The sequence below is a fragment of the Lepidochelys kempii genome, chromosome 4 (assembly GCF_965140265.1).
Source record: "Lepidochelys kempii isolate rLepKem1 chromosome 4, rLepKem1.hap2, whole genome shotgun sequence".
NCBI lineage: Eukaryota > Metazoa > Chordata > Testudines > Cheloniidae > Lepidochelys > Lepidochelys kempii.
Genome location: NC_133259.1, coordinates 122,678,538 through 122,701,749, shown reverse-complemented (window position 1 = coordinate 122,701,749; position 23,212 = coordinate 122,678,538). Strand labels below are relative to the sequence as shown.

At 42.9% G+C, this 23,212-nt stretch overlaps 1 protein-coding gene across 1 annotated transcript in view; it reads right to left on the bottom strand.

Annotated features, from left to right (window-relative positions):
- Nucleotides 1–12,188: 12,188 nt before the first annotated feature.
- Nucleotides 12,189–23,212, bottom strand: part of POLN (DNA polymerase nu) — a 236,184-nt gene continuing 225,160 nt past the window's right edge. The window contains exons 22-23 of the mRNA XM_073343208.1: nucleotides 14,983–15,093; nucleotides 12,189–12,361 (exon numbers count right to left, since the gene is read on the bottom strand). Coding sequence (XP_073199309.1) covers nucleotides 12,189–12,361; nucleotides 14,983–15,093 — 284 coding nt within the window. The remainder of the gene's footprint in view (nucleotides 12,362–14,982; nucleotides 15,094–23,212) is intronic.

Here is a 23,212-nt window from a genome sequence, read left to right as displayed (position 1 = left end):
ATATTAACTTCCTCTCTACCATTCAAATGAAGGTCACAAATCACAAAGAATTGTAAAAATTTTGTTTGTAAATCTTCTGGTTATATTGAAAAGTAATACAATAAATGAAAACTATTAACTTTATTGATTAAATAAATACAGAAAGTATGTGTTATACTGGTAATTATTAATTATTATAATTATTATTACCGTAGTGCCTAGAGCTCCAACCAAGATTGGAACCCTATTGTCTTCAGCACATTGTACCTATACATTATAAGAAACAGTGCCTTCACAGAAAAACTTACAATCTAAAGGGAAAGATAGCATTATCCCCATGTTACCAACGGGGATATGAAGCACAGAGCGATAAGGTTGTGATTTTTTAAAACACTCAAACTTTGATCAGCAGTAAAACTACTTTCAAACTGATTTCAAAGGATCAAAATTCAAAAGACCTAGGAAGCACTGGGAATTCAACCCATATTTCTCACATCGCAACCTAATGCTTTCTGTAAGCCACATGACCATCCACTATGGGTACATCTACACAGCAATGTAAGTCTGAGCTCAAGCCAACCCCCCCTTGCATTCACACACCAACTAGGTTAACCTAGGGCTCGAACCTAGGGTCCCAAAACCCTGCAGGGTTGGAGGGTCCAAGCCCTATGGCTTTCCTGTCTGCATGTGGCCCCAGCTTGACTTGGGTCCCACAAGTCCTCCAGATGTATTCCAGAGTTCCCTGGGGCAACTTGCTTGGTCCTCTCTATGCTGACAATCTGTGGCGCAGTCTATTGCCCTGCAGGGAGGGGAAGGGCCCAGTTTCCAGCTCAGTATGGCCGGGGGAGGGATGATCCCCATCCCTGCTTCTCCCCCTCCCTGCAGAGCAGTTGCACGGTCCCCCTCCACTCTTTGGCTCTCCCTGCCTGCCCTGGGGCTGTGTACACAGGGGTGCCTGGACAGCATGCACTGTGAGGGAGATGAGTGGGAGCCAGCCCCAAAACCTCCCTGTGGCTCTGGCTCCTCCTGGCTGCTGTGCAGAGCTTGCCCAAAGCAGGGAGCAAAGTTGTTAGGTGGGAGGCAGCTTCTGGTCCCCCTCTATTCTCTGTCCCTTACTCCTGGGTCCCCCGGGGCTGCATGTGCAGAGGCTCCTGGACAGCATACACCATGAGGGCAGTGAGTGGGAGTCAGCCCCAAAACTTCCCCACAGCCTTTCAGGGATCCCTTATCCCTGCCTTCTGGGATGCGGTGGGGGCAGGAATAAGGATTCCTGCGCAGTGCTGGAGCACACTGCACCCCAGTCCTGGGGATATACTTCACTGCTCTTCAACCGGCAGCAGCCAGGCTGGGGCATGCATGTGTTTTTTCTCTGAAACCTACATTTTACGTCAAACTTCAAAACAAAGAGACAAAAATAAATAAATAAAATCAATCAAACAAAAACACCTTCACTGAACATCCCATTTTAAAAATTAAGAATTGCAAGGGTTAATTTTAATAGTTTGACAGCCCTGGAGACTGATGGCCTAGCTGTCCTCAGAACAGGTGCATGGGGGCATTTTCCTGCTAATGGGACTCAGCCAAAAGGTGGAGAGCCCAATTCTCAGATTAGATGGTAATTCAGTATAAAGCCTTCTCAGACTGCACTCATGCTACTGAGACAGCCACCAAAGGCGCTAATTCTGCAGGTTATGTACTCAGATGCTCCTTCTGAGCACCTGAGTCCCACCAATAACATCACCACAGCTAGGAAACAGGATGGGCAGTAAAGTTTTCCCATAGTGCAACTCATTCATAGGGCTAGAGTGTTGACATGGGGCGGGGGAGGGTGCTAGGCACTTTGGGATAGGGCATGGGTGGCGCGTGAACTACCCCTTTGGGAAGGCTAGCCCCTGGCCTCACCCCTTCCACCTGAGGCGCTGCCCCTACCTCACCCTTCCGTCCCCTCACCCGCCACAGCCCCAAGCTCCCCCACACACTGTGGCCAGAGGAGCCCCAGCCAAACCTCCCCAAGCAGGGATTTCCCTACCCCACCCCCAATTTCCCCAACCCCCCCTCCCAGTTACAACTAGTTCTGTAAACTAGTTACATGCAGTGTTGTCAATTTAGTGATTGTTTGGACATTTGAATTGAAATTGAAACATTAATACACACTTTAAAAGCATATAAAGTGTATGATAAAATATGTGTATCTGAAAAAGTATAATAGATTTGAAAAGTATGAACATAGACTAGCTTCCTTATACAGCTGTTGTTTTTATGCCAATGTCAGTGCATTCATTTTGGTGATGTTGGCCAACCTAATAATTTCAAATTATGATTTGTAAGCAAAGTCTAAATGAGCTCTCCCTGACAGCTAGTGATGAGCTGGCAGCTGGGGGGAAAGGCTTCAAAACCAGATTGTATTTACTTTCACACCTAATCTACCTAGGTATCCAGCAAACAGAGCTGTCAAGTGATAGATTTTGGCTGGGGTTGGGTTACAAATCACTTGAATGCGGGGGGAGGGGGAGTTTAATGAAATGTTGTTATTCTTACTATATGAGTAAAGGGCAGTAGAACTGTACTTAGCCTGTGCTGATTGAGGGCATCAGAAAAGAGGGTGGGGACAGGTGTTTTGCTTGATGGTCTGCCTGAGTCACAAGTACTATTTGACCTGCCCCTCTCCACTGTTTAAAGACAGAACTGATTGGGCTCCATAGATAGTCTCTTGTTTTGTTAAGTGACCACTACAGCTGAAATCACTGATAATCAGGTCTCAGTGCTTAGACCTGCTGTGGGACAGTGTTTCTGTGGAAGAGATGGCCCAGTCTGCACTAGCAGCAAGGTTCCCCCACTGAGAGCTCAGCTGAAATCACTGAGAGCTGGGTGGAACCTCAAGAGACCAACTCGCAGAGGTCACAGTGGCAGGTAGCAGCAGAAGGTGATGGTGCAGGGCCATTGGCAACAGAGCAATGGAGTGAACAGTGGCACAACGAACAACAGGGCCAGAGCGAATAGTGAGCAGCTGGAGGAACGAGCAAGGTGCCTTCTTGCCCTCCACCCGGGAGGTGAACTCATGAAAGTACCTCTGAACTCTGAGTATCCACTGACCAAGGACAACACTGGTGAGTGTTAATGAGGCTGTTAAGAATGCTCAAGACACAACACAGTTCATGCGAACAAACATGACTGTGGCACCATACTTTCTATTTAAGCAAGAGATACCACACACTACAAACTGGAGGCCAATGTTAAGTGCATTGTTGCTTGTTCATCCTGAAGTTGAACACTGGTTCCGAACAAGACCAACAAATGCTCACTATCTTTCTGCAAGAAAATCAACTGACTGGCTAGAAGCATGTGATGCAACAGTGAAAGACTCAACAGTTGAAAAAGTGAAGAACGCTCTCACCACATTCAAATTTGCACACATGGCTGATGAATGCACCGATGCAAATGGACATCAAGTATTAAGTCATTGTGTATGTTATCTTGATGTCAGTGGTAGGCCAGTAGATGCATTTCTAGATGTTCAATTATAGAAGACATATTGGGTGCATCTGTGACAACCCACATCTTAGAAGAGTTAAATGCTTGTCAATTGGATGCCAAACAGATGGCTGCTTTTGCATTTGATGGAGCTGCAAATTTCTCTGGAAGACATGGTGGAGTACAAGCTTTGTCCAGAGAAAAGTGTAACCCTAATCTCTCCAATACACACTGCAGAGGCCATCTACTCCAACTAGCGCTAGTACGAGCTGCAGACTCTTCAAAAGACATTAAAAAAGCTATAAATTTAATGTGTTCATTATGTTCTTTTTTCAGCAAGAGTCCAAAAAGACTGAATTTCTTGGAAAATATAGAAGATACACTGGGACTGAAGTTCAAATTAGTCCAACCTGGGAAAACCCTCTGGCTTTCTCATGAACAATCCTTGGCTGTTGTCTTAAAATTACTCCAGCCTTTATTACTGGCTTTGGAAAGTATCTACCAAGATGAGATGGAACTAAGTAGTGAGGCTGGTGGATTACTTTTGCCATTCTCTCTCTTGTAAGTCTACTGTTGAAACCACTTGGGTCATTGAACAATGCCATCCGGGCATCTGCTACAACAGTAGTAGATTTTTGTCTAGAAGCTACATTTGGATCACTCAGAGATCTATCCATTGAAAAAGTACTGGAAGAACCCTAAGCAAAGACTTCAGTCCAGAAGTTGACTAATGAAGGCATTTATATTGAATCCTTAAGTGAAGGGGACAAGAAATGTTTGTTAAGACAAGTGAAAAAGTACACAGACTTGCTTCTTAAAAATCTAACAGCGACTTCTAGATTCTACTCAACCTCTACGTAGCTTTTACAGATCCCTGTCTTATAAAACACAGACAGTTGAGTGGAGTGAGGCACTACCAGCAATGGGGCTGCCATGTGCTCAGGACAGAATAGAGAATCTGAACACAGAGTGGAATATCATATGACGAATGAATGAAGATTTGACTTCAACTTCTTTTTTAACATCACTAGTGGCTCTACCCAATTTTTATGCTGTTTCCTGGTATGAAAGAAGTAGGAATTCATCTCTTGCTACTCCCAGTCACAACAGCTACAATTGAGCTTTCTTTTTCATCATTGAATAAAATTTTGTCTTCTGAAAGAAGTCGCCTTCTGCCTGATCATGTGAATGAACTAATGAGCATATCAGTTGAAGGAATGGCAGTTCCGGACACACGAGAAGCCACCAAAGATGAACGCATTGCATTCAAGAAGTTCATTAATAGAGTTGTGCAAAATTATAACAAGAAACCAAGAAGGATGAAGACATAGTGCTTCATAGAAGGCTTGAGTAGCCAACTTTAATTTGTGTGATGATTTTAAAACATGAGTTAAATCTAATAAAATGGTAATGAAACATTTTTCAGTTTTTACTATGGTGCAATACAGCCCACTTTCACCCTCATGGTCTCACCCCTCATCGGCCCTGATTCCCACCCCCCTGTAAATTAGAACACCCCCCCTAATTTCAATTCCTGGGGAAAACACTGTCAGGCTGCCAGCCAGCCCGACCCCCAGGTTGTCGGCTGGCCCATGCCACCTGTCTGGCTAGCCCCGAGAGCCCGCCTGACCCCAGGTCCGCTGGCTGGCCCGAGTTGCCACAGGTTGTTGGCCATCCTGGGCCACCAGCCAGCCCAAGCCCCCAGCTCCAGACCGCTAGCCTGAGCTGAGCCCCTGCTGGCTTTGGGGAAGACAGGGAGCAAGAGCGGGGCCTTGGGGCGGAGCATGGGCGAGGCCACGGCCTGGGTTAGGGGAGGCTTAACCTCCCCTGGCCTCTGATACCCCCAACATATGGGACAGGGTTACTTTGACTCGAGTCTATGCACTGCAGAGTGGATGCCAGAGCCCTAGGTTTGAGAAGAAAATCTTTAACCTAGAGTTAAAATGCAGTATAGATGCTCAAGCCCAGTGTTCCCTGACAGGGTTCAGCTGACTCACATCCCACTAACCCGAGGCTTACATTGTTGTGCGGACATACCCTATGTCAGCTGCAGCACAGAGCTAAAAGTTAGGATCTTAGTTCTCTTCCTAGTCTCTTTTGTGAGTGTTTTGCTAAATGATGCATGAGCCTCAGTATACTCAGTTGTTAAAACTGGGACAGTACTCACTTATCTCATGTGTGAGGTTTGATACATTAACATTTGTAAAACCCTTTGACCCTCAGATGAAAGGGTCTGCATAGATGCTAGGTAGCGCTATTAATACATTACACAATTTCCTAGTTTGGTACTGTGTAGAGGTGGAAGACTATACACCATTTTCCTGGTTTCAACTGTCTCTGCTAATCCTTCTGTAATTTATGAACTAATATGATATTCCTTCTACTCTCCTCCCTCTGTCTTTTTATAAGCTCAAAATTGCACATTGTATTCTTGAAGCTATGTAGTACAGGTCTTTGTTTTGTGGAGTTGTCAATGTACAAACCTTTTTATATAATGCACTGTACTCCATATAGCATGGGGCATTAAATTCTACATGAGTATAATTCAAAGAGAAAATCATCACAGCTGTTTATAGATTCAGTGTGTTTGATACAGTACCAAAAAGACAGCTGTGAAATATCTCAGTTCTAGTCAGTGCGCATATGCATTTTGCAGGCTTGGTGAGTGTAATCACAGTAGCTGTGTGTGAGATATTTTGAGAGAATAATTTGGGATTCGAGCTTCGACAGTTTTTTAAATAACCAACCAGTAGGCTAATCAGCCTATCTTCTCCAGTACAATCTTGGAACAGGAGTGACTGGAATCACTCTTTTGCCAGAATCAGTGATGGGATAGTTTCAGTACTACAAGTTAGGCACCAATTAACTGTGTTTCCTTTTCTGCAAGCGATATTAAATGCTCCCTAAGATTTTGATTTAAAGGCTTACATTTGCTTAATTAATTCTTTGGCTATACTGCGAAAGAATGATTAAGTGCAGCATGCTCTGCAGCTAGACCAGTGTAACATTTTGAAGGCGTATTTTTAATACTAAAACAAAACAAGTGCTTTTTGAAACATTAAATATGGTATTAATTTTTCCTTAAAAAGCTATTGAAATCACAAAGATCAAATTTCAGGAAACAGTAAATCACTAATCTTGTTCATTAGAAGGTATTTGTTTTAGGGTTTTGAGAGCACTGCTCCCTTTTTGTCCTAGAAGCCCTGCAATGCGTGAAAAACTGCTTTCTATGTCAACAACAGAGTGTGACCAAGAGGGCACCTGGAAGAACAGCACTGCCTGCAGAAAGAAGACACAAGACAGCTGTTTCAAACAGCACTTGTGAACCTCTCAGAGAACCTAGGCGCCAGAAAGACCTATTTCTGCCCAAGGGGAAAAGCAAGCTGCCTATCCCTCTCTTCCTATCCACCACACAAGCAATCTGGCAACGGGGTGGTTTTGTTGGGAGGAAGAAGAGAGAGAGACACTTCCAACACACCCACTAGCCCAGGCTAGCTTTATTTGGGAGCATTTATAGGGTGGATGGGATCCTGAGGGGCACCGATGGGTGCTGTGGTTAGGATATAAAGGGAGCACTGCAAAGAAATGGTCAGAAGTCAGTAATGCTGGCCCTAGCAATGAACTGCCTTTGACCTATCCCTGCCGAGCTAGTGGTCTGGCCTGCCCACACCTGATCTCTTTTCCTTTCAGCAGCCCTTTAAACTGCAGCTAAGAAGATGTCTGATAAATGAGGTATTCTTGCTCCCGCTACAAGTCTGTAACACAGAGAGTCTCTCTCTCACCCCAGATAAATCCTCTGACAGGAAATTCTTTGCTGGCACTAGATCGAAGGGCCACTTGTCAGAGAAGAGACCAGAGGCAGGTGGTCCATACTAGCTGCTGTGCAGGAGCAACAACAGGGCTGACTCAGGCTTGCCTTCACAGTTCCTGAGCTGACCTTAGATTTTCATTCCTGTGCTCCCAGCAGTACGCTCTATTATACCCTTTACCACAGTAGTGCTTCTTTTGGAGGTACAAGGCTTGCCCACAACACCCTTTCAAAACTGACCAAATGTCCTATGTGCTATGGAGATTTAACAGGAAAATTACCATGATCCCCCATCTAGTGCTTGTGGTGCTACATCATCATTCTTCCCACCTTCGGTGAAATTGCACTAGGATTGGGGCCGGAGTTGGGTGATAACAAAGGATCCTATGCACGCAAGCCTGAATTCACACCAAAACCTGATGTGTATTAAGCAAACAAACAATTTAAGTACCTATTCATTTCCCAGTGCCTCAACAGATGCAATCAGTGATCATCACCAGAATATCATTATATAATAGATTCCATGCATGCCAAAACAGATTAAACCTTCTGTCAAGAGATTTTTTTATAACGTATTCTAAGGAAAACGTATGCAGTAATTCACATCTTGAAAGCGGAGACACATAGGAGGTCACAGAAAGTACAAATGTTAGTTTTGTGACGATGGAATCACCTAAAATGATCAGTTTACCATTAACTGGGACTGAACTGAGGATGCTATCAAGGGTTTGATAGAAGTCCTCCTTAACCTCATCTGGATGTATCATTGTTGGGGCAAATGCACTGATGACAGAAGCATAATGACCTTTAACAAGGCCAGTGTTGAGCAGCATAAATCTGTCATTAATGCTCTTCAGCAGTGACTCAAGTTTGCAGGCAATCAAAGATCTCTTGAACTCACTACATACTACCCATAGAAACTACATAGCAAACAAGGATTTGGCAGCTAGAAAGGCTGCATATCATCGAACAAAAGAAATGGTCCAGACCAGACTTCAACAAATGAAAAACCAGTGGTGGAAAAGCAAGTGGCAGAGTTACAACTGGCAGCACACGGAAAAGACACCATTACAGGGAGACAGCAGTGCACATGCCCAGAGGCAGAAACAGAGGCACATAGGGAACTACTGCAAAAAACTTAGGGGTCGAGTGAGTTTAGGTGCCTACAGGGCTCAACAGAAGTTTTGTGCATCACGGTGGAGCCAAAGCTAGGACTTGGATCCTAAAACAGAGAGTTAGGTGCCTAACTCTTTTTGTTCCATAGTAGCTAGCTGTGTTAGTCTGTATCTGCAAAAAGAACAGGAGTACTTGTGGCACCTTAGAGACTAACAAATTTATTTGAGCATAAGCTTTCATGGGCTACAGCCCACCTCATCAGATGCATAGAATGGAACATATAATAAGAAGATAAATATATACATACATACAGAGAACATGAAAAGGTGGAGTGAGAGGCTAATTAATTAAGATAAGCTATTATCAGCAGGAGAAAAAAACTTTTGTAGTGATAATCAAGATGGCCCATTTAGACAGTTGACAAGAAAGCGTGAGGATACTTAACATGGGGAAATAGATTCAATATGTGTAATGACCCAGCCACTCCCAGTCTCTATTCAAACCCAAGTTAATGGTATCTAGTTTGCATATTAATTCAAGCTCAGCAGTTTCTCATTGGAGTCTGTTTTTGAAGTTTTTCTGTTGCAAAATTGCCACCTTTAAATCTGTTACTGAGTGGCCAGAGAGGTTGAAGTGTTCTCCTACTGGCTTTTATATGTTACCATTCCTGATGTCCGATTTGTGTCCATTTATTCTTTTCCGTAGGGACTGTCCAGTTTGGCCAATGTACATGGCAGAGGGGCATTGCTGGCACATGATGGCATTATAACATTAGTAGACGTGTAGGTGAATGAGCCTCTGATGCTGTGGCTGATGTGATTGGGTCCTCTGATGGTGTCACTAGAGTAGATATGGGGACAGAGTAGGCAACCAGGTTTGCTACAGGGATTGGTTCCTGGGTTAGTGTTTCTGTGGTGTGGTGTGTAGTTGCTGGTGAGTATTTGCTATCTGTAAGCGAGGACTGGCCTGAGTCCCAAGGTCTGTGAGACTGAGGGATCATTTTCCAGGATAGGTTGTAGATCGTTGATAACGTGCTGGAGACATGTTAGCTGGGTGCTGTATGTGATGGCCAGTGATGTTCTGTTATTTTCCTTGTTAGGCCTGTCCTATAGTAGGTGATTTCTGCGTACCCGTCTCACCCTGTCAATCTGTTTCCTCACTTCCCCAGGTGGGTATTGTAGTTTCAAGAATGCTTGATAGAGATCTTGTAGGTGTTTGTCTCTGTCTGAGGGATTGGAGCAAATTCGGTTGTATCTTAGGGCTTGGCTGTAGACAATGGATCATCTGATGTGTCCTGGATGGAAGCTGGAGGCATGTAGGTAAGTACACCGGTATAGGGTGGTGTTTATGTGACCATCACTTATTTGCACTGTAGTGTCCAGGAAGTGGATCTCTGGTGTGGACTGGTCCAGGCTGAGGTTGATCCACCACACTCTCTTGGTATGGTGTGGTTACACATAACCAAAAGGTACCAACTCTAGGCTATGGCAATGGAGTCTAGCACTATAGGAATATGAGATGGAGATTGTGCACACAAGAAAGAAAGAAAATGTGGTAACAGACACCCTGTCCAGGAAAGAGCACTCAGAACTGACACCTGCAAAATAGCCAGCAGCTAGCCCTACTGTGTTAATGTCAGATAGGAGGTGTGATACAGAAGCCTATTGGTGCCAAGAGGCAAAGGGTTCTTTATAAGCAGCTCATGTCTCAGACCTGACAAACACACTACACCAAATATCTCACTTTCATAGTATTTACCCATGAAGGGTAGCATGTGAGGTCTCTACTGAAACTTGTAACTTATTAATATTCATGCTCATAATCATTGTGAGATGTATGTATGGGTAAATATTTAAGGAATAACAAATATATTTACCATGTAAAGAGCTATATTATTATTTAATATTACTATATGCATTACCATAGAATTAGGAGCCCGAGTCATGGTTATAGGTGCTGTACAAATACAAAACAAAAAAGACAGTCTTGGTCCCAAAGAGCTCACAATCTAAGTATTATATTATTGTAAAGTATATTTATGGGGCCAAATCCTGGTTTTTTTTGATTAAATGAAAAGTCCTATTGAATGATTTGATATGTTATTATCACAATTGAGATTTTTTACAAAAATCCCAATATCACATAAAAATATTCCAATAAAAACTTTGACATTTTGCAAACCTTTGTTCTCTGCTTTTATCAGAAATTCTACTTCAGATTCCTCAAGTTCTATTTGACCACATACCACAGCATTATGAAAGACCAGGATTCATTTCTTTTTCCCCCATGTTTGCCTTCAAGGCTTTTGTCATAAATATAAAGGGAAGGGTAAACACCTTTAAAATTCCTCCTGGCCAGAGGAAAAACCCTTTCACCTGTAAAGGGTTAAGAAGCTAGGATAATCTCGCTGGCACCTGACCAAAATGACCAGTGAGGAGACAAGATACTTTCAAAAGCTGGAGGCGGGGTGGGGGGAGAAACAAAGGCTCTCTCTGTCTGTGTGACACTTTTGCTGGGGACAGAACAGGAATGGAGTCTTAGAACTTAGTAAGTAATCTAGCTAGATATGCGTTAGCTTCTGATTCCTTTAAATGGCTGAGAAAATAAGCTGCGCTGAATGGAATGTAGATTCCTGTTTTTGTGTCTTTTTGTAGCTTAAAGTTTTGCCTAGAGGGATTCTCTATGTTTTGAATCTAATTACCCTGTAAGGTATTTACCATCCTGATTTTACAGAGGTGATTCTTTTTATTTTTTCTTCTATTAAAATTCTTCTTTTAAGAATCTGATTACTTCTTCATTGTTCTTAAGATCCAAGGGTTTGGGTCTGTGGTCACCTATGCAAATTGGTGAGGGTTTTTATCAAGCCTTCCCCAGGAAAGGGGGTGTAAGGGTTGGGAGGATTTTGGGGGGAAAGACGTTTCCAAACGGACTCTTTCCCAGTAATATACCGGTTAGATGTTTGGTGGTGGCAGAGATAAAGTACAAGGGCAAAGGGTAAAATAGTTTGTACCTTGGGGAAGTTTTAACCTAAGCTGGTAAAAGTAAGCTTAGGAGGTTTTCATGCAGGTCCCCACATCTGTACCCTAGAGTTCAGAGTGGGGAAGGAACCTTGACAGCTTTTTTCTATTAGAGCTAATAATAATAATAATAACGCTTAGTGACTTTTTGCACCAATAGTTCTGTCTTTTATGACTGAACATTAGGTTCTATTCTTCTTGCGAGTCATATATAAGAATCTGGAGGCTGTCCTGTCATCTATTGCCCAACTGTGCGTAGCTATACTAACAAAAGGAAATTGTGATGCATTAGCTTTCCCTTACATTCTATAAGATATTTCCCTTTATGACATAAAATACACATAAATAAATAAATAAATAAATAAAAGTTGCCTGCCGAGAAGCACAATTTGTTCATACAGTTCGCTTCAGTTCTGGTGTCCTGGCTACTATGTTTTTTTCCCTAATCCATTGAATGTGTTAGTAATTTACATCACATTCAATCAACTTGGTAGAATAAATTTAGAATAAGTAAAGACATGACCAGTGGGCTTAATTTTTAAAAAAGCTGAACACCAATGATTTCAAATGAAGTTGGGGGTCCCCATTATATCTGATGACTAGGCACAGTATATGTGGATAGAATTACACAGAAATCTACTTGAGCACAAAAATATAAACAAAAATCTTCCAGTAAATATACAAAGTAATAGCATCAGCCCTTGCTTGTTAAACGATTCAGATGCATACTAAACATTCATCTAGCTGAATACAGTAACAAGAAAGAAAAGTCATAGTTAAAGTATAGGTACAATATGTCATATTACATGGAACAATAAAGAATAAAATCCCAGAAATGCCTTTATCTCAGCTACTTCTGTCATAAAATGAAAAAGAACGTCGCTTACTAACCTGGCTGTTAAAGTTGGAGAAATGGCAACAGAGGTAAAAATCTCAACCATAGCCATTTTACAAAGGTCAGCTGCAGATCCTACAAAAGAAAGTGATCTGTTTTAAATATAAAATATGGGGGTGGGCGGGGAGGAAGAGCTCTTTAGTCCTCTGAACTATGCAAAATGACAGCAGGTCTGAAACTGACTCCATAAAGTTAACAAAGATTCAGTATTACAAAAGAATAAAAAATGCTTATTAATACTATTAATGAAGGTATGAATTCATCTTTAATATTGATATGGGAACATAGGAATTGCCAGACTGGACCAGACCAATGGTCAAGTGAAACACAGTATTCTGTCTCTGATAGTGGCTAGTAACCAACTGCTTCAAAAGAGGAAGATGCAAGAAAGCCTCTAGTAGGAAGTTATGGAATAGCCTACCCCGCCCAAGAAATTCTTTTCTGAATTACCATTAAAGGTTGGCTTACACCCTGAAACATGAATCATCCCAAATATACATACCGTGTGCATGGGAGAGAGAGAAAAGGAGTTTCTTAACTTATCCACGAGAAAAATCAAAGCGCTTAATAGCCTAAATAACCTAGATTTTAGCTATGGTAAGGCACTGTTTCATGAGTTAAAGCTATAATAAATCTATGGAATAGAGTTAGAAAAGACGACAGAAGCTCAGTTAAGAAAGTTGAGCTAGGGAATGGCTAATAAGACAAATATCTTCAAAAAATAATCATGTCAAAGTCAATGACAGCCATTTCAAATTGGTACACCATACATTCCTTTCACTATTTGTGCCATAACAAATATAGTTTTTTAAGCATAAGTTGTCACCAAGATGAGATGCTACCTTACTATATGAAATCAGTACTGTATCTTTTACCACAGTAACTATAGTCAGTATAAATAGAGGAGTTTAATATAGTTTTTAAAATTATCTAAGCTGAAATTCTGAAATTAAAATCTCAATGTAGAAGGAATTTTTTGTTACTATTAAAAAATAATTGAATATTTTTAAATTATAAACCCATTTTAACACCCTTCCGAAATACCTATCATAATTCTGTAAATAGCTGAAAGATTTCCAGTCGAACATTTTTCAACTGGAAAATGCTGATTCAACTAAATGAAACGTTTTGTGGGAACATACCAATTTCATTGAAATTTTTGACAATAAATTACTGAAACATTTCATTTTGATGAGGTCTAAGTGCTTCATTTTTACTTTAGTGTTTTGAATATTAATAAATAAATATAAATATAATATATTTAGTCAAAATGATAAAGTCGATAAAAAGCTACAATAAGGTCATTTCAAATTTCATTTCAATTTAGGAGAAAAGAAAATTTTGAAATGTCCTGTGGAATGGAAATTCCAAGTTTCAACCAATTCTGCAAAATTCTCTTCTCGTGTTTCAATAATGAAAAATCCAAATTTGTTGTCTGAAATTTGGGGTTCAGTCCTGCAAGACACCAAATGTCTTCTGCGAGGTGCTGAGTGTCCTCAGTTCCCACTGACTTCAGTTACAGATGCTCTATACCTCCTTGTAAGATGCAGCTGCCAATGGACAATAGTCCAGAATATTACATAATTAATTTGCCTATTTTGAAAACAAAACATTAAAAGAAAGTAAGTTTGAGGGCAAAAAAACCCAACAACTCATTCTTCCTTCCTAAAGGAAAATTCAAGCCACTTTCATGAGAAGCACCTTCATAAACATGTCTAAAAAGCATTTTTCATTTGCATGATAGGGTTCACAGCTCCACTCTAACTTGCAAACATTATGCAAATCATACCAACATCAGCTCTTTAAATAAGTAAAAACCTGTAGATTTTTAATGCAACCTCTTAAAGCAGCAGAAAGGGTCATTTAAAGACACCACGTTACTTCAAATGAGGTTTGAACTCAGCAGACTTACATAAGTAAATTATGTGGATTTATTGCATTTTGTTTGGCAAGTTTGCTAATTTATATTGCGAAGATAACACCTGTTTAACTCTTTAATGCTTTCTTCCTGCACATTACACATGAAGAATGAGCCCTGGTTTCAACAGAAATAATAATAAAACAATATAAAGTCCCTTATAATAGGTATTTCCCAAAAAACAGAAATCTGAAAAAATAAAAATTTGAATCTCTTAGTAGTAAAACCATTGAAACCCTTGTTTCTGTGCCATGGTCTACATGACAAATTTATGTCTGTATGACTACATCTCTCAGATGTGTGGAAAATCCACCCCCCTGAGCAATGCAATTATACAGACTGAACTCCCAGGGCAGACAGCGCTATGTCAACAGGAGGGCTTCTCCTGTCGACATAGCTACCACCTCTTTGTTAGGTGGAATACGAGCTTCTCCCGTTGGCATAGGTAGTGTCTTCACTAACTGCTGCAGCTGTACCACTGCAGGGCTGTAAGTGTAGACAGGCCCTCAGTCACAAACTGACAAAGAAACCAAAAAGAGACAGCCTTAGGAAAACTGCATCTGAAAATCTTCCACCTCATACAGCTAGCTACCATACTGTATTGTAGTATACCATTGTGTTCTTGTTCTCTACAGGCTAGTGAGTGTTTCATACTTCTGTCACTTAAAGCTGTAAAATACAAAATTAATTCATGCCACCCATTTATTATTTCTTGTTTTTTTACTTCAATTCTCAACCTCCACCCAGCCAGAGGAAATTAAACTTTTTTTTTAAATACCTTGGACAACAAAGTTGACAGCCTGCCTCTCTGCTTGAGCACGTAGTCTGTAGTCTCGAGCATTGATATTAGGCAAGTGTCTTTTACGTCCCATGATGGAAACCACATATCCTTTTGATATGTAAAATAGAAAACAGCGTTAATGGAGTGGTTAAATATGAGATTTGAAACAAATCTTCCATTTGTCATACATACATTTGTCAGCAATTGCCTGATGCTTTTGGTCAATATTACAGATTACTGAAAATAGTCTAAGTCACTTGATGCACAACATTTGTTTCCCAGCTATTCAAAAGTAGTCTGACTGGTAGAGTGAAATGTGGATGTAACCACGTATCACTGATATCTCCATTACTCTAACCCTGCAAGGCATTAAGCACACTCAATTCCAGTTCAGATCATTAGAGGTTGAAGTTGCTCAGGCCTGGTCTACACTTAAAAGTTTTGCTGGTATAGCTATGTCGGATAGGACGGTGTGGGGAAAAAAAATTATACCCCTAACCAACATGCCAATGCCAGCAAAAGCCCTAGTATAGACTGAGATGCCAAAAAGTCCTTTTGCTGGTATAGCTTCTTTTATTCAGGAAACTGGTATAAGCAATTTCAGCAAAACAACCCTTCCCAGTAAAAATTGCACCTCCTCTAGGAGGGTTTGCTGGTATATCTATACTGGTTATATCATAGCTGACAGCTCATAATGGACTCAAGTAGAGACAGGTGTCTTCCATCTCTGCATTGGCTCGCAGCCAAGGATTTTAGCTATGGGACTTTTCCTGGTTATATACATGGATTCATTATCACAGAAATGGGAATGTTTTTTGACACATCTTTCAAGAAAAGAAAGCTATATTATTTTAAGTAGATCTAATCAAAAATATATTGCTTGAGTAGCACTTCATCAAACAGGATGTTTAGGAGTTATTTATGGCTTTAAATATCTGCAGTAATCCACTACTCTTTAGTAGAACTAACTTATTAATGCAGTTATGATATGAAATGACAGCTTATGGTTATGTGCAGTGTTGTGGCTGTATTGGTCCCAGGATTTTCGAGAGACAAGGTGGGTGAGGTAATATCTTTTATTGGACCAATTTCTATTGGTGGAGGATGTGATGACCTGAAAAAGCGCTCTGTGTAGCTTGAAAGCTTGTCTTTTTCACCACAGAAATTGGGGTTCAGTAAAAGATATTACCTCAACCACCTTGTCTCTAAAAATCTATGGTGATAGTAATTTTTTAAGCATTGCAAAGAATAAACAAGGAACAGCATGTCTTCTGTGAGTAGAAGTCTGAATCAATTATATGCTGTTATAAAAAGAGGTTGAAAATGCTATTCTGAGAAAATGATACAGGAAAATGATAAAACACAAAACCACCATATCACCTGTGGGTGAACACTTTTCACAAGGCAATCACTCTATATCTTACCTATCAGTCCTCATCCCCAAAGGAAACCTACACAACACTTTCAAAAGTTGAGCAAGGGAGCTTAAATTCATAACTTTGCTAGACACTAAAAATCATGGACTAAATAAAGACGGAATTTATGGCTTATTACAAAAATATCGCACACACTAACAACCTTCCCCACCAGCTGTTTCTCCCACCCTTTGTTTCCTCCTTATGATTGGATGGGTGTTAATAGGCCACTTCACCTTGAATGGTCCCTTGAAATATGTCTTAACTATTTATGCTGAACAATCTGTTCCATTTATATTTAGCTGAGTAAGTGTCCCAGACCTGAAGAAGAGCTCTGTGTAAGCTCGAAAGCATGTCTTTCTGACCAGTAGAAGTTGGTCCAATAAAAGGTATTACCTCACCCACCTTGTTCTGAGAAAAGTAATTTTCCTGACACAGCATTACAGTTGCAGTTATTAAAGTAACACATTTGATGACAATGCACTCTTCTTCATTGTGACTGGTAACAATAGATGGCAAATCTGTTGATTTTTTCTATGAAATGTTTGTATTGAAAAGTATGTTATGAATTTTGGGGTGAGTATATATATTCTTTGACAATTCGGATAATACACTGAAAAAGAAAATGTCAAATATTTACAACTTCGCCCCAGGGGCGTAGCCACAGGTGGGCCTGGGTGGGCCATGGCTCTGCTCTGGCCCCAGCACTTGGCACCAAGTGCTTGGGAACCAGTGGCAACCTCTTCCCTGGCCCTGATTACTATTATGACACATGGAGTACATTGACACTGGGTACCCCATTCGGCTATACCTGAGTCCAATTCACCATACCACCTAAATCAGTGCCAGGAAAATGTGTGGTTCCAAAGGATCTAGAAGTTCTGGAGGAGCTGGAGTGTTGTTTACTTTGGGTTCAACTTAACATTCCTTTGGTATGCATGTCCATTGTTACATCAATACTGGCCTCTTCCCCCGCACAACATCCGCTCCAATGTTACACCCAGTACTCCTGCCTCAGCAGCCCCTCCTTTAGAGGTAGAATTCTTTTATTCCTCATCTGACTCACAGCACAGTGGGAAGGGATCATCTATCTATTCCCCTAAAGCCTCTTCTTCTGAATTCTATGGGTCAGAAATGGAGTCTTGGGTCTCCTACAAACCTAAACACCATAGTGTTTTCCTTGGGCCTTTATGTCTTATCCATATAATATCCTTGCACGGCCATACTGGAAACTGTGCAGTCCTTATCATGGGCATTCCCCCAAGCTCCACCTCATAGAGAAAGAACTGTGCAACCTCAGACATTCCCAAATCATTTTCAGCCTGTAGAAGTCTCTGAGCTCCGGTCTCCACTACAGGGTTAGGTCGAATTTAGCCGCATTAGGTCGATTTTATAATGAATGCGTCTACACAAGCAACCCCGTTCTGTCAACCTAAAGGGCTCTTAAAATTGACTTCTGTACTCCTCCCCGGTGAAGAGAGTAGCACTAAAATCAACCTTGCTGTGTCAAATTTGGGGTAGTGTGGATGCAAATCGATGGTATTGGCCTCCAGGAGCTATCCCAGAATGCTTCAATGTGACTGCTCTGGACAGCACTATCAACTCCGATGCACTAGCCAGGTACGCAGGAAAACCCCCGGGAACTTTTGAATTTCATTTCCTCTTTGGTCAGTATGGCACGCTCAGCAGCACAGGTGACCATGCAGTCCCCCCAGAATCGCAAACGAGCTCCAGCATGGAGAGAATGGGAGACACTGGATCTGATTGCTGTATGGGGAGAAGAATCTGTGCAGACAGAACTCCGATCAAAAAACAGAAATGCTAATATACATGCCAAAATCGCACATGGCATGATGGACAGAGGCTACTACAGGGACATACAGCAGTACCACATGAAAGTCAAGGAGCTCAGGCAAGCCTACCAAAGACAAAGGAGGCAAACGGTCGCTCTGGGTCAGAGTCCCATACATGCCGCTTCTATGATCAGCTGCATGGCATGCTAGGGGGGACCCTACCACTACCCCACCACTATCTGTGGACACCTGAAAGGGGGAGTCTCACGTAACACAGAGGAGGATTTTGTGGATGAGGAAGAGGAGGAGGAGGAGAATGCACAGCAGGCAAGCAGTGAATCAATTCTCCCTGGCAGCCAGGACCTTTTCATCACCCTGGAGCCAATACCCTCCCAAGGTGGGATCCCCGACCCTGAAGGCAGAGAAGGCACCTCTGGTGAGTGCACATTTGTAATTACAGTACAGGGTTTAAAAGCAATAGTGTTTAATGTTTGATTTGCCCTGAAGACTTGGGATGCATTCGCAGGCAGTACAGCTACTGGAATAGTTTGTTAACGTGTCTGGGGATGGTGCGGGAATCCTCCAGGGACATCTCCATGAAGCTCTCCTGGAGATACTCTGAAAGCCTTTGCAGAAGGTTTCTGGGGAGGGCTGCCTTATTTCGTCCTCCATGGTAGGACACTTTACCACGCCAAGCCAGTAACAAGTAGTCTGGAATCACTGCAGCACAAAGCATAGCAGCGAATGGTCCCGGGTTTTTGTCGCATTCAAGCAACATTCAGTCTTTATCTTTCTGTGTTAGCCTCAGGAGAGTGATATCATTCATGGTCACCTGGTTGAAATAGGGGAATTTTTGTAAGGGAACAGTAAAAGGATCCCGTTCATGCTGGACTGTTTGCGCTTGGCTAAAAGGGATCATCCCAAATAGCCATGCGGAGTTGTAGGGGCACATCCACCCAAAAACCGCAGCCCCTCCTTTTAAATGGCAAACCCAACTGGCATTGCTTGCTATGGGAAAGGAAGATGCTGCAGTTTGAAAACATTCCCACATGTTATGAAGGAGTTTGAAGCCAAACCCGCGTACCCTTTGCCTTACCATGGCTGCCTGGAAAACGAATTCTGTTGCCCAGCCATGTGTGATGTCACTCGCAATGACATGTTTTCTGAGATCATGCAGTCCTCCCGCACTGATAGGGCACAGCTGAATGCATGGAGGCATTCAGTGGCAGAGTCCAGGAAAGCATTAAGTGAACGCGATGAGAGAGGCAGGATGTAATGCTGAGGCTAATGGGGGAGCAAACAGACATGCTCAGGTGTCTGGTGGAGCTGCAGGAAAGCCAACAAGTGCACAGATCCCTGCTGCATCCACTGTACAACCGCCTGCCCTCCTCCCCAAGTTCCATATCCTCCTCACCCAGATGCCCAAGAATGCGGGGGTGGGGGGGGGATGGACAGGGAGGCTCCGGGCACCCAGCCACTCCACTCCAGAGGATGGCCCAAGCAACAGAGGCTGTCATTCAAACAGTTTTGATTTGTAGTGTGGCTACAATAAGCAATGTGCCCTTGTCCTTTCCTCCTCCCCCACCCCACCCCACCCCACCCACCTTATCACTTATCTCCCCTCTTTTTTAATTAATAAAGAAATAATGCATGGTTTCAAAACAATAGTGACTTTATTTCCTTTGCCAGCTGTGATCAAAGGTGGGAGGGTGGTTGGCTTACAGGGAATTAAAATCAACAAAGGGGGCGGGTTTGCATCAAAGAGAAACACACACAACTGTCACACCATAGCCTGGCCAGTCATGAAACTGTATTAAGCCAGTTACTTCTTGTCCTACCCTTGGTGGCCATGGAGAACATTTGATTATTGTCCTCTTTATAAAATCCCTTAACATATTTGAAGACTATTATCATGCCTCCCTTTGGTCTTCTTTTCTCAAGGTCAAACATGCCCAGTTTCTTTAACCTTTCCTCAGAGGTCAGGTTTTCTAAACTTTTATCATTTTTGTTGCTCTCCTCTGGACTCTCTCCAATTTACCAAATACTATTCATTAATGGAAGCTTCCAGAGCAGGCGTTTCTTATGGCAGGACTGTATTGCAATCCATTTTTAGATAGACTCCAAGCACCCACCAAATTACATCATGTCCACTTACCAGACAGGCAAATAACTTTCTTTTTGCTTGATTATCTGCAGTGGGTAATGCCTTAAGTGCCTCAAAATCTATTCTATTAATTGCAATGAAGCTTCAAAGCAGATCTCTCTCTTATCTACCTGGTCTCTTATACACATAACTGAATGGAAATAGGGATGTCTTTTGGCAGGGATGGGCATCTGAAACTTCGTTGTTGAACAAGAGCCACTCAGGACTGGCCTTCTGGTGAGTGACTACAGTGATTCTTGTATTACACTCACAATTTTCTCAAGTCCTACACTTTGGAGAGTCTCCCTCCAGGTCATGTCTCTACCCTGACTTTCTCAGAGTGAGATCAGGCTTCTTCTTATATAGTCCCCTTCCGAAAGCAGTCACATGCTCCTCCAGCCCCATAACTCCTTCCTGGTCATGAGCTCCAGCTGGGGGAAACTACAGGTCCCAGAATGTTCCTTTCTGACAGGGCTGAGGAGTATGACATGTGAGCTAGGATGTATGCATGCACCCAACAGACCAGTGCACTTTTACAAATTGTATAATATTTATTTCATTAAACTTAAATTTTCATAAGTCATTGTTTGGGGTAGTGAAGGAATTGGTTCATCATCTTCTTATTCATTACAAATTACTGTAAAATTGTAAAACCTGTCCTCTTTTTTTTTCTTTGAGATACTTGCTGAATAAGACCTCTGTTCCCAGAATGAACCCTGCTCATGTCAAATTATACTACATTTTATTGATATATGATGTGCTCCAGCAGAAAACAGCCTAAGGAACCTATTCTTAAATAAACAGACTTGATGGCTTTGGGCCCACAAAAATTCAGCCTCAGAGTTACAAAGCCATAATCCAATTCAGGAGCCAAAAATTTTACATATTTCTTCGATGCAGTCAGCCAGCATTTGTGCTCTTGAACTGTATTTAGTATCTGTGGCTGCAGGGCCATGGAGAATGGGTTTTTTTGGGCCAACAGCTGCAGACTCTCCTTGTATTAAATCATGTGCCCTCTACACATCCCCATTTGTCTTTAGTGAGTATCCAGACCCTAGGAGTGAAGTAATGAGAGAGGCGAAGCAGTGACATAACCACTGGGCCCATGGAGCTGTGCCCAGGGGCCCTGGCCAACTGGGAACTCCCGGAAAAATAGGTGCCCCCCTGGCCCAACCTGCTCCACCTGCCCAGCGCTCCTGCCGGGGAGCAAGGTTGGCCACAGGGGCTTGCCTCACTCCACCTGGTGCTCCTGCCAGGGAGTGGGATTGCGGGTGGGTGGATGCCAAAGTGGGGCAAGCCCCTGCACCCCAACCTGCTCCCCGACTGGAGCCCCAGGTGGTGAGTAGTGGTTGGTCCTGCACTGCCTTTTATGCTTGTAGTATGGGAGTGCAAGGACATTCAGGATGCATGAATGGCCCCAGCAGACACTGCTGGCCAAAAGACTCCAATCTTAACCGCATGGGCCGCATGTGACCAACAGTGAAATATAACATTACTCTTGAGGGAATTCTGCACCAAAAAATTTAAAATGCTGCACACAATATTTTAAAATTCTGCAAAATTCTGCAGATTTTATGTCAATAAATAAATGTGGAGGCTCCAGCATGGTAGTGGGGAGCACAGGCGACTGGCTGCACAGAGGTGGGAGATCACCCTGCAGCCCATTCCCCTCTGGGATACAGACTCAGCAGTGAGGCTGCACCTGACCCTGACATAGCGCAAGGTCTGGGCCCGCTCCAGAAGTCTGTGTCTTGGTGGGGGGGAAGGCTGCAGTGTGGTCTCCCATCTCAATGCAGCCAGTGGCCTGTGCTCCCCACTGCCATGCTGGAGCCTCCACATTTATTTATTGACAAATAAATTTTGCAGAATTTTAAAATACTGTCCACAGAATTTTTATTTTTTTGGTACAGAATATTTAATGTTTTGGTTCAGAATTCCCTCAGGAGTAGCAGGTGAAGCAACTCACCAGGGTTAGCAGCCCCGTGTCAGGTGTACAAGGTGTGGGCAGGCAGGTTCAATCTGACAGGATCCAAGTGTGGAGGGGCTTAGTGTATGTGGGGGGATCCAGGTGTAGGGTGAGAGGGTTCTGTGCAGGACATCTGGGTGCGAGCAGCTCAGTGGGTGGGTCCGGGTGTGGGGAGGATCTGGATTAACAAGGGCTTGTGGGGGGGGGTTCGAGTGCAGGGGGGTTCGGGTGCAGGGGCAATGTGATTCTGAAGGGGGGGTCCAGGTGAATGTGGCTGCGGCTCAGTAGGTGGGGTTCTGGTTGTGGGGAGACTGGGTGCTGGGAGACTGGGGCTTGGCGGGGGGGGGTACAAGTGCAGCTGGTTCGAGCTAAGCAGGATGGGGGTCTGGGTGGGACTGGCTTGTGGGATGATCCAGGTGCATAGAGGATGGGACTTGTCAGGGTTGGGATTCAAGTGAGGGGGGCTCAACAGAGGGTGGTCTGGGTGCAGGGGTGAGGGTCTGGATGCAGGGATGAGGGTCTGGATGCAGATGTGAGGGGAATGGCAGGGGTCCAGATTCATGGGGAGTAGGCAGATGGCGGAGTAGCTCCCTGTACAGTGACCCCTCCCTGCATGGCTGAGAAATGATAAGGGCAGATGTTTCTCCATCAGACAGTCATTTTTATGCGGGGAAGCAAAGAAATTTGTGCGGGACATGAATTCTGCATGCAAGCAGTGATGCAGCATTCCCCCAGGAGTAATAATATATATGGGCAAGTACTCTAAGAAGAACTTAGAGAAACTTTAGGATGAAGTGACACATCTAAAGAGATCGGGTAGGTTGGTGTGAGGAAGGAAGCACCAAGTAAATGACTAAGCAACTTGTTGGGGAGGCATCTAATGCCATTTGCACCAAAGGGTACCAATGCT